Below are 12,705 nucleotides of genomic sequence, written 5' to 3' on the forward strand. Positions count from 1 at the left end.
TTGTTTATGTAAGAGGACAAAATTTCATTTAATATGTTTACATTTTTTTTTTTTTTTTCATTTTATAAATTTTAAATTACTCATTTAATAACGACTGATAGAACCATTCTTTTTATTCATATTTATTTTGTCGGATATTCTATGAGAGAGAAAATGCAAAAACCTAAATTTGCATCATTGAAATTGATGAGACATCTGCTTGCAAACTCGTCCTTCGACCAGAAGTTTCAAAGCAACATACACATACGAAAAGCATTTAAAATCACGAACTTAGTCACAGATACATTATTTGCCAGAAATTAATAAAATTAGTATAGTTCCTTTTAGGTAATTTCACATGTTTCTATGCAGATATAAACTGGTATCCAAATCTTCTTATTTCAAAAATGTGACCTAAATATGATTTTACCTAGATTTGTATGACAGGTGTCATAGACAACGCAGAAGACACTTACTACTGTGGAACACTTTGTCTTATTTTCATATTTCAAGAATTTCCATGCAAATATATTTTGTCGATTTTGCTTTATGTCGGTATTATCTATTTTCTTTTAAGTCTTTTTATCGTCAAAATTACGGTTTGTATTAATCAAAACAGATATGAAATACGAAAATACATTTTAACCCTGTCACTGTAAGGTTTTGAGCGTGTAGCAGTTTATGACAAACGTCGAGTTCTTAGAAATTGAAGGGGAAAAAAATGAAAAAAAAATAAAATAAAATCTCATAAAAAAAAAATATCTAGCTATTTCGAAACTTAAGATATAACAATATTTTGTTTTAAAATCCTTTAATATACCAATACTATACGACTTCCATTAAAACGTCTTTTCAATGTATTATATTATTAGCATTGTATTCGTATAATTGTTGTAGAGTTGATTTAAACGCAGCTTATGTGTAATTTGATAGGTTGAGATTTCAAGCATATATGTACATAAATTAACTGAGTATGTCAATCTCCTTCAGTGAGACCAAATTTTCCAGATTTACATATGGCTTATTGCACCTCCCTAGATAAATCTTAATACATAATTTTTATTTTTCTGTGTTCCCTTGTGGATTTCCACACTTAAACTCCGAGGATATCTGACAAATTCTCGAAGAACTTGATGTGTAAAAGAGATGTCAACATGTATCTTTTGAACAATCCCTATAAAGTGCAAGGAAACAGTGAAACTTTACGAACATTTGAATCGCCTAGAAATTATTTCTTTTGAATGTATTTTTAAAACATGAGAAATCATTTTTAAAGAAAACATTTGAAAATAATATTAGAAATTAATTTTGATTAACATATCAATTTTGTATCTCTATGGACCTGTCTTTGTTACCTTGACAGGTAGCAAACAAGGGAGTTATCAAAGAATTTCTTTATCTCGATAGATTCAATAAATTCTGATCCCACAGCTCTTAACGTCGTGGAAATTGAAACTAAGTTAATATGGAGTACCCTGGTACTCCGATCATTGTTCAAAGTTAATACTAATCTCCCTCTGTCGCTATTTCCCTCTCAGGTTTACACAAGGATTACTCGAACCTTCAAGAGGACACGTGCGCGTCTTCTGTACAGAGTTATTTATATCTTATCAGTATTTATAACTTCTTCACAAACTCACTTAGTCCGGGCGTCCAGGATATCAAAACTCCAAACCTTCACAAAATCATATTTCATTCAACGGTCATATTTCTTCAATAACAATATGAAAATATTTCTAGATTTATGCTGAGAATGTTCACAATGGATCAATATAAAACTTCTAACACTATATTTTCTTTGAGTGACATAAAGTTTAAGATTTTCTCTTAAGAATGTTCGTATAGCTAAAGGACAATACAATATACATACAAGTTCTCATCTGGTCGTTTACTCCAATTAAATTGTTGAAAGCGAGAGAATATCTTTTCCCTTTCATTGTACGTCTATGAATAGGATCGAGTTTCAACTGCGTGGTCCATTTCGCCTTTTCTACAGATTTAACCATTAACCTTATGTTAATTACTGTAATTAGTTTATACCAATAAGTTTTAGTCAATAATTATTATTTAATTAAAACAAATTAGTAGAAAGAAATTAATTATAAATCGTAGCTAGTTTTCAATAACATTTCACAGTTTAGTTAAAAAGTGTCTGATCGTGAACAACATCACTAACACCAACTATAAAATCTCATTTTAAAGACAAGTTCCCATAAATGTCAAATTTATAATTTCCGTGATCTTTTTATGACGCTGACAATTTAGGTGGACAGTTTCCAATCTGATCTGTCACGCTACGTCTGTGGTCGAATAACTTCTTAAAGATGTTTTCTGTGTATTTACAAACACAATGACACTGGTGCTGATTCTTAACAACATGTAGACCCTCCCTGTTTTTTTTTTTTATATTTTTATCCCATTCCAGCTCATAATCTAGAGTTTGGATTAAAAGCTATGAGATATTGGTTGATGAGAAGGAATACATACAACTTGTTGTGCTGCTGTTTTGTGGAACACCTACCAAACTGTTTGAACAAATATTTACTGTGAATATCAAGGTTACCAAAACTATCAATTAATATCAAGAATTAAAAGATAATTGTAATCATCCACTGAATCAGTTTAAATTACGCTAAAAAATTATCTGAAAAGTGTATAGGCGCGCGAGCATCATAGGGATTTTGTGTTTTTCTGTAACTTGGAATTGATAAAACAAGTTCAATATACATGGCGTATATTGAACCTGTTGAATCAATTTCAAGTTACAGAGGAGGGTGACAAAGAGTTATTATTGAACGATCCTAGCAAATCCAATGCTACATCGACAGGAGTATGATATTATATTTATCACTTTAAAAATAATGAAAGTAATAATCTAAGCTCTCTAGGAGTTGCGAGTTTTGGGGCCGACTTTTCGTCTATCACTTGGGAGACGTCACAATAGTTGAATAACGTGGTGGTACAAACGACTAAGTTATGAGACCTAATCGAATGGATTTTAGATTGATGCGTTGAAAGATAACAGCAAACAAGCAATAAACAAAAACAAATCGAAGCATATTTTGCATATTTGTATTATTTCATATGAGTCTACATTAATAACGTATGTATGTGATATAGGTTATTGAATTTTTCATCTGGATATCACATCTAGTTACCATGGCCTCCATGGCGACTGGAGTGGAATACTTTCGAATGGACAACCATATTTATCCTTCAACGGAACATCAGCAATGTCTCTAGTGTTACTTTGTGTATTCACGCTAACGCAACTTGCATTGACACTAAAAGCATTTGAGTAGCCAGGATGGTGCCCAAGAGATCTCAACTCAGCGTGTTCGCAAATGTGGCCCAAAGTCTGATGCTGGGTAGTATTAATTTGAGGGATCGCAGAGGCAAGCACTTGACAAGGAACTAATACTGTCAGACTCTGAAGACCCCCAAACACAGGACACATTGACGGCACATCGTGTGTGTCGACGTGGACCATTTGTTCTCTTGGTGATTTGATTGAAGCTGAAGGCAATCTTGATACATCTGTTACCATTGAAGCTGAAGGCAATCTTGATACATCTGTTACCATTGAAGCTGAAGGCAGTCTTGATACATCTGTTACCATTGAAGCTGAAGGCAGTCTTGATACATCTGTTACCATTGAAGCTGAAGGCAGTCTTGATACATCTGTTACCATTGAAGCTGAAGGCAGTCTTGATACATCTGTTACCATTGAAGCTGAAGGCAGTCTTGATACATCTGTCATCAAACTAGTTGAATTATAAACATTACATGGTGCCATTTGCCATTTTTGGTCGATTTCCTCCTTGGCTTTTGGTGAAATTTTAAAGTTCTGATGTGATTGTTCTTTTGGGCTATTGGTAGACGTGGCCAAATGGGTTTCTGTTGTTGAAGCCACGCATTTCAGATGATGATGCGGACCATCCGATTGTGCTGAATGTTTCGGAACGCTGGTGTGAGAGTGTGTCTCGGCATACGACGACGTTATATTTGTCCCCTTCATTCTACTGTCTTTGGAAATAACTTTTTGAGCAACAGTTTCCAATTCTGCAAGTAGAGAATTACTAACAGATTGCTCAATGCCTGTAGTTTTAAGGTGCCGAGAGACTTGTTCAAGACACTCCCTGTATCCTCTTTTGTATAGTCTAGTTTGAACGTCACTGGTGTTCCCATCAACTGCAACAGCTGAAATAAAACAAAGACGTATATAGATATGTAAACAACAAAGACGTATATAAACATGAAAACAACTCATTAGTTTATGTCACTTTGTCCAGTATATAATACATAGTATGCGGTGATGGGAAAAGATCAGAATAAAAAAGTCTCAAATAACAGTTTTCCTGGGAAATTTCAAAGTAACCAATGCAAAAACATTAATCTGGGCCCAGTTATTCAAAGGGTGTTTAACTTAATCACTTGATTAGTGAAAATTTCATTTCTCATTTGTTGCAAAACGTGTCAGTATATCATCTTCAAATTATGCCAGTTAGAAGAGAATTAAGAATTACAGAATTTCATGAAGTTTTGTCAAGTTCGTTCTTCCAGAAATTATCATATCAGAATTGAAAGAAATATTCTTAAACTGTGAATACCCTGATCACCTTTTGAACAACTGGGCCCAGATGTAAAAATCTGAGAGTCAGACTTTATCTAAGCAAAATTTCATGCAACCTAATGTAAATGACACTTGATTGTCAAATAAATACTGAAGTTTCGATTATATGGTCAGGATCATGAAATATTTATTTACAGAAAATTTCATACAAGATTATTATTATTTTTTTAATTCAACATTACGAACAAAAACAAAGATTCTTACCTATTATTTGATATTGTGATTGGTTATTTTTGGGTTGTACTATAATAGCGTAATTATTCTAATACAGATACTGTTTAGTTACATCTAAAAGCTCTAATGAGAAGATGACATAAAATATTATTTACTAGCAAGAAGCACCTCCGCCGTTTTTTTTGTTTTTTTGTTTTGTTTTTGTATTTTATATGTTTTTGTTTATTTGTTTGTTTGTGTTTGTTAAAAATATTTACATTTTTGTGATGCCAGTCTATACTAAATACAGATTGGTTGAAGCAAAAGTTAATGTCCCATATCAATAAGCACATAACATACGTGTGTAGCTGATATCGTATTGTTCATCGCAGAAATAGGACTATCATAATAAGCACAAGATTTCAGAAGGGATATTTGTCTAAAAACCTTTGTGGGTGGCGAAAAAGGCTTATGCTAACTTCACTAGAGGTTGACCAGATACCGAAAAAAAAGTTTTTGCAATTTTACTCATCCGTAGATAATGTATCTCGAAAAAAATAATAAGAAAAAGAGAAAGTGAACAATTGAGAAAATAGGTTGAAAAGGAAATCGGGTCACAAATCAAAAGTTATATTCAAATTGCAAATGATGAGCATGGTCGGTACCAGTTAGAGCAATGCACTTCCCCTCGCGATCTTCACTACACCGGTACCACTGTCGACGAAGTATAAGCGTTCCCCTCCCGTAATACGGAGTTTAACTAATAGTCTGATTTATTTCCCCAATTTGTCGATAATGACCCATATTTAACCATTTTAGTGTACATACGATATGGTGGTTTTGCTTTTCTTTTGAGGTACTCCACCGTAAGCTCAAGAATATCGGCTTTCTCCAACTTTGAGCTCCTGTGACCCTGTGAACACAAACCAGTTTACCTTGGGTAATAAATATGACAGATGTATTGAGAGATGCCAATTTGCAGTAGAACTGGCTCAATGAATTCTTTGGATTGAATTTCAAGTTTAAATATGATATTTTTGAGGTTTTTATCTGATGAAATGATACTGAAGTTAATCGACTTTTAACAATCATAAGTAAGGATCAGGTTTCACCAAATGGTTTGTGTCCTCAATTAAGTTGGTTGAGGACATAAAAGCTGCTTATTTGTTACGTGCGTCGCACGAATCGAACCTTGGAATTTTTTTTTTTTCAAAAACATAGTTTGCAATGCACTTTTTTGATATACTAAGTTGAATACTCTGTGTATACAAAAGAAAGTAATAAAAAATGACAAGTAAAAATCTTTAAAAAATATGCTTTCTGGTTATGATAGAATAAATAACAAATGCTTTATTACAATTTCGTTTCGAAATGTAATAAGATATCAAGGTTTGCTCCAACTTCATAAATCGTGTTACAATTATAGAAAAATAATACAAAATTAATACTTCATTGAAACTAATATTCAACACCAACTACCTTTAAGAAATCCTTTTCAATGACAAGTTTTTTAAGTTCTCCGAGGCAGTTGTTAATTCTTGCACGTCTTTTCTTCTCTATCAGATGTTTGGGAACCTAGATGCAGTAGATACAAAGAAAAATATAAGACAATGGATAATTGCTATTCGGATGACAGTTTGAAAAACAGCATGGATTAATGATTGGTTAAACGTCAAACTGATGTATAGGTATTGTAGTCTACCATAAAGGGCCGACATTGTGACTGATACAGTGAAAGGTCTGTATTTAAAAAGTCACGAAATAAGGTTTGAAAACCTAAGTGACCCATTTAATCACGAGAGGTCAAATGCATTGGAAAAAAGAAAAAGAAACAAATCCTTGCATATTAAATCAAGACATTCAACTGAAAATAACATTATATCATTTATTTAAAAAAAAAAGTTGTTTCAAAATCCTAAGTAATACTATAATCATAATGTACAGAAGCTTACACTTATTCAGGCCGATTACCAATGGTCCGAAACCATTTAATGCAATACTTTTCGTAATTTGACCAAAACTATGCGACAAAAAAATATATAAAAAAAATAGCTCTGAGTTTTTTTGTTTATTTTTGTTTTTATTTATTTACTTATCTATGTGTTTATATGTTTTCAAGTAAGCGATGAAAAATGCGTTTTAATACGAAAACAGTCACGACATTTTATTTAAATGATTATTTTCGCGTATGAACATGATATGTTTATAAGTGTTGATTACAAAAACTGTTACAATTCTTACCTTTATCTTCTCCTGAAAAACCTCGTTTCCTTCCGAATCTGTAGAATCCATTACTGTTTAATGATTCACCTTACGTTTGGACGATAAGTTCCAGATAACATACGGAGTATCAGTGTGACTAGAAGTAGTTCCGTGCTCATTAATGTCAGAAGAGAGGAGACGCGAGTCGTGTGGATTGGTCGAGGTAGCAGACGACACGTCGCGTGCTCGTCTCGCGACTGAGCTTCCGTGACGTTTAATCCGAGACAAGTGCGGACACCCGAGGTGAAATCTACGTTACATTACAGTGTCACTCAAAATTATCGATGTTATCGAATCCAGGGGGTGAGTTGACCTCTGACCTCTGCCGGGGTTATCTACATTTTCCACAATGTGTTGGATTTTTATCCGAATTGATGGGCTTAGATGTCACATTACTAACCCGACATGGAGATTTGTCTATAGATGAACCTACTGAACAACACCTGTGAGAATTTTCAGCCTATCTACCATGAAACTGGAAGTTATATACCATAGTGAGGTTTAGCGGCGATAAAATCGGCCACATTGTGATGTTTGAGACCCTGAACTTTCTGAAGTGTTATCGCTTCCAAATAAGAACATTTTTTTTCATAACATTATTGGTATATAATATTATAATTGTTCCTTTGGACTCTTTGCAATCTCGGGGATTTTAGAAGTATATCGATAGGCATTAAATCGTGCTTTCGAAAACATGGAATCAACAAGATTCGGAGATTTCGTTCAGTTAGATATCAAAAAATATATAAAACAAAAGGTTTATAATTCACATTATCGAAAAAAGTAATAGCAGGGAAAAAATGGATAATCATCGGATTTACACTTAAAACATGAAATCAAAGAAATTAAAAACCAATTAATATCAGCTTCTTATCTCTTTCTTTACTTACAACGTAACCCGCTTACACCGAGGCTACATGATAAGAGTGACGATATCCATTCCCCAATTGTTACTAACTGCCATTTCTACGTAGTCTCATTCCTGCTTCCCCCACCTTCGCTATGTACACGTGCCGGTTCATTCGATATTGAGTGGTTTTCTTCTCCCAATATCAGGCCTTCCGTAACAGTTGTCGGCTGCCGACAGAAAAGCTGACTACACATGCCTAGGGTTTCGAGAGATGCGTGTTGATTGGAAGTGGTATGGCCGACATCATGATTTCAGTGGAAAATATATCATTTTACCAGATATTTCCTGGTGCGATATGAAGTCAGACATGTCCGATTCTCGTTGATATGTCTAATAGATCCGTTGTTTCGACCCCTATCATCATTTACAGGAAGCGACACTCTGGAAAAGACGCTTATTCTTTTAGAACATATGGTCCTGTTTTGCATGTACAGCTGTGTTATGTGTCGTCAGAACATAATAATGAAATAAATTATATGTCATTACCGACAGGTACATGTAGTTGTATCTTTAATGTTTTATAAAATACTTCGACATCTCTCCCTGATAATTAATATCAAGTGTTTATTTTTAATCCAGTAATATATGAATGGCTCGTTGTTGTGATATGACATTGTTTTTTACTGCCTGTCCGTATTAAAACGGAAAACCACCTCATTTTCACTGTCCAGGTAAATTTTATTTTCTAAATATCTTAAACATTGGACTTAGGCTACTGATTTTGATAAGTTGACCATCTACTTAGATATCAAAACTATATCAACTGACGTCATAGATAATATTCATCATGCTTGTATCCCAAATAAAACGATTGCTGTTAAAAATAGAGATCTGCCTTGGATGTGTTACGACATTAAAAAACTAATCAATAAACGTAAAAAAAATACATAAAAAGGTAAAACAAACTTATATAAAACGTGACTGCTTAGAGTTTAAACATACTCGCAATAAGTGAGTCAACCTAATTAGGCAGTCCAAATATGATTATTTTTAAAAACTGTCATTAGTCATGGTGGAAAATCCTCTCAAAGTTCACTAAAACAGATACTGACAAAACTAACATTCCACTTATAAGTCGTGACAGTAATTATAACGATAACGATAAAGCCAACATTTTTAACTTTTATTTTTTTAGCCAATCTAACATTGATGACTCTGCTACCGTACTTCCGGAAGATGACTCTGCTACCGTACTTCCGGAAGATGACTCGTGTAACTCTCCTACCAGGCTTAGTCATATTACGATAACACCTAATGACGTCAAGGATGTATTGGTTAATCTGGATCAGTCTAAATCAGTTGGACCCGATTTGGTCAGTCCCACAGTACTAAAAGAGACTGCGGATGATCTTTGTAATCCTCTAGCTTGTTTCTTCAATAAATGTCTTGCCATGTCAAAATCTCCGTCGTCATGGAAAAGAGCTAATGTCATACCTGTATATAAAAAGTATCGTCCGATATCTCTATAAGTGTCTTAGGAAAAGTGTTTGAACGTTGTATATTCAAACACTTGTACAATTTCCTTCATCAAAATAGTCTTATTACTAGCTGTCGATCGGGGTTCACACCTGGTGGCTCTACTATGAACCAATTACTCAGTATATCTAACGATTCTCGACTCGGGCAAAGAAATTCGTGCAGAATTTTTTGCGACTTAGTAAATCTTTCGATCGTGTCTGTCATCAAGGCCTTCTTTTCAAACTTCAAAAATTTGGCATATGTGGAAAGTTATTATTCTGGCTTAAAGATTATCTTCTTGACAGAAAGTAGAGAATAAATTTAAACAATTGTAGTTCTAACTTGAAAACCTCAATATTGAAGCCGCCCGAGTTGTTACAGGTGCAACTAAATTAGTAAGCATTGAAAGCCTTATCCCGAGTTCTGTATCTGAAGGTCATCGGTATGATACCAGGAACTGGGACTATACTTTTATTATTCCAATAGTGTGCAAAACCTCTTTTTATTTGTTTTGTTTGTTTTGTTTGTTTTTGTTTAACGTCCTATTAACAGCCAGGGTCATTTAAGGACATGCCAGGTTTTGGAGGTGGAGGAAAGCCGGAGTACCCGGAGAAAAACCACCGGCCTACGGTCAGTACCTGACAACTGCCCCACGTAGGTTTCGAACTCGCAACCCAGAGGTGGAGGGCTAGTGTTAAAGTGTCGGGACACCTTAACCACTCGGCCAACGCGGCCCCCTTACCTATTTTTATAAACAGTCTTTCCTACCTTCTGTTATGGATCAGTGGAATAGTCTTCCACAAAATGCTCGCTCAAATCCGTCTACTGCTGGTTTAAAATCTTATCTTGATAAGCAATACACTCAGAAAATGCCCATCTATTATAGTTTTTGTACCGTAAGGGACAAATATATCATGCACGACTACGAATGGTATGTAGTTCTTTTAATGGTCATTTATTTGCCAAAAATATTTCCCTACCTCCGTTATGTATATGCGGTGAAGTCGAAGACAACAAGCATTTTTTTTTAGATTGTAGAAGATACCATCAAATAAGAAGACGCTACCTACATTGTTTCGTTTTAATGTTATCAAGAATTACTACTTTTTGGAGACGAATCTTTTTCTTTATCTGATTATGAAATAATATTTATAGCTGTACAGAATTATATACTTAAATCTGGCAGGTTTTCTTCAATAGATTTATGACATGTAAACATGTACAGTAGTATATTATTATATTTCACCCCAAAACTTTAAGTTTAAACTAGTGTTGTTGCCATTAAACATTGGTAAACACGTTTGTGAGTGAGTGTTTGTGGATGAATGGTGTTCTCGTGTACTGAAGTTTAAACTAAAACGACATACAGTGTATGCTATCTTAATGTGTAAATCGTGAATCTGCGCTTCTAAAGACGGACACTTTGAAATAGTTTCATGATATTTCAAAACCGCACCGGATTCAACCAAATAACTATTAGTAAAACGATTTAAATATCATGATTACGACATTGTTACGACATTATCAGGTTTACGACATTACCTGTCGCAAACCGGTATATATCAATATTAAATTAGTATCTGTTTAATCTACTAATGAGCACAGGTACTTGGAGCTCTATATTATAACAACCAGAAACGGGTGTTTTTTAAAAATCGCTATATAATCGATTCCAATGTTGTATCGGTGCATGAATAGACAAGAAATGATGTTACGAATTAAAATTGGACAATTCCATTATAACTTTAGTTCCTGACCCCAAGTACCTGTGCTAATGAGTCTGCGTTCGTAAGGATCGAATTTCATGATTTTGGGGAAAATGTATCGTGGGTATTTGACTTCGTGAATAAAATCCACTCAATTAATGTTTGCGGACAGATGATTTCGTTATTAAAAGTAAACGCGAAAACAAATGAAAATAAATCCGTCAATTGCATGTTTCAGTACTCCGTTGTTTTAATATTACGCATTGTCATCGATATATTAATAGATATGCTGTAATAACTTCAAATACATAAAGGATTCTCAAGATTAGATGTCAGAAAATATTCCTTCACAGAGAGAATTGTGGATACAATGTATGTGGAATAGTCTCCCATTTGATGTTGTAAATGCCATATCAATTAAACAATTCGAATATAAACTTGATGAACATTGGAAAAATCAGCCACAAAAGTACTGTTTCAAAGAGAAAATCAAGCTGTGAACTAAACAATTATTATTTCAATAACTTTATTACGAGCTGACAATCAAAGGATGTAGATCGTGTACAATATTTTTATGTATGCTGTCAGAATAAATCTATGTATCTATGTATCTATGTAATCATCATCACATTTTCAATTGTAAGTTTATATTTATCAATGTAAGTCATCCGGCCCTTGTGTTTAACTTTGTTTAAATCCAGTGTGTTACCAGGAAATAACACAGCGATTCTTATTTTCGTGTTCGCTTTATCCCTCTTGCTGTGACTCGACACAAATGAGAGATAAAGCTCAGCGTGACATTGCCAATTGGTACGCAACAACTAGTCAATAGAGATACAAACACCGCACTATTTGTGCTGTGTGACGGAAGAGACTGGCGGGGAAGTATATTTCTGGGAATATATATTATATAATATCTAGCTCCCCATTGCTGGCAATATAATATATACAGGAGAACAACATATTGGTATGGTGTTCCGCCTAGGGCCAAATTTCCAATATCGCTCCTTCGCTCCTTCGACCTAATGAGCGAAGGGGCGAAGGAGCGAAGGAGCGAAGAAGCGAAAATACTATGGCGAAGGGGCGATGGAACTTCGCTCCTTCGCCATCGTATTTCGCTTCTTCGCCTTCGTATTTCGCTTCTACGCCATCGTATTTTCGCTCCTTCGCGTTTAGGTCGAAGGAGCGAAGGAGCGATATTGGAAATTTGGCCCTAACGGAACACCATATTTTAGACTATCTTCGATATTATGTTGCAATTCACTATTATTGATGTATAACCAGTATATGTAAACGAGTCATAAAGCTGTCTTCCTTCGTCATTTGTGTTACTGTGTTACATATATACATACATAGTTAAATACATATTCAATTGCTGAATGATTTGTATGTTTAAACAAGAGGCACATGGGCCTTAACGGTCACTTGAGTTTTAAGTATTTAAGTTTATTCAATGGACCCTTTTGGCCCCGCCCATCAGCCGCTTGGCGTCAATCAGGATCAACGTGTGCATACCATCGAGCTGTCATCCCATGCTTATAATGTTAACAAAGTAAGAATGAATTCAAATACCTATCCAACAAATGATAGTCAAAAATGTGATT

General features: G+C 34.4%; 1 protein-coding gene across 1 annotated transcript; it reads right to left on the reverse strand.

Annotated features, from left to right (window-relative positions):
- Window positions 1-3,039: 3,039 nt before the first annotated feature.
- On the reverse strand, window positions 3,040-7,275 carry LOC117344445 (hairy/enhancer-of-split related with YRPW motif protein 2-like). Its single transcript, XM_033907176.1, has 4 exons — window positions 7,007-7,275; window positions 6,245-6,340; window positions 5,594-5,678; window positions 3,040-4,179 (listed from the first exon to the last, which is right to left on the reverse strand). The coding sequence occupies exons 1-4, from the start codon at window positions 7,055-7,057 to the stop codon at window positions 3,134-3,136; spliced, it is 1,278 nt and encodes a 425-aa protein (XP_033763067.1). The 5' UTR covers window positions 7,058-7,275; the 3' UTR covers window positions 3,040-3,133.
- Between the last annotated feature and the right edge of the window lie 5,430 nt (window positions 7,276-12,705).

This window comes from Pecten maximus, chromosome 16 (genome assembly GCF_902652985.1).
Source record: "Pecten maximus chromosome 16, xPecMax1.1, whole genome shotgun sequence".
In the NCBI taxonomy this organism is placed as follows: Eukaryota; Metazoa; Mollusca; class Bivalvia; order Pectinida; family Pectinidae; genus Pecten; species Pecten maximus.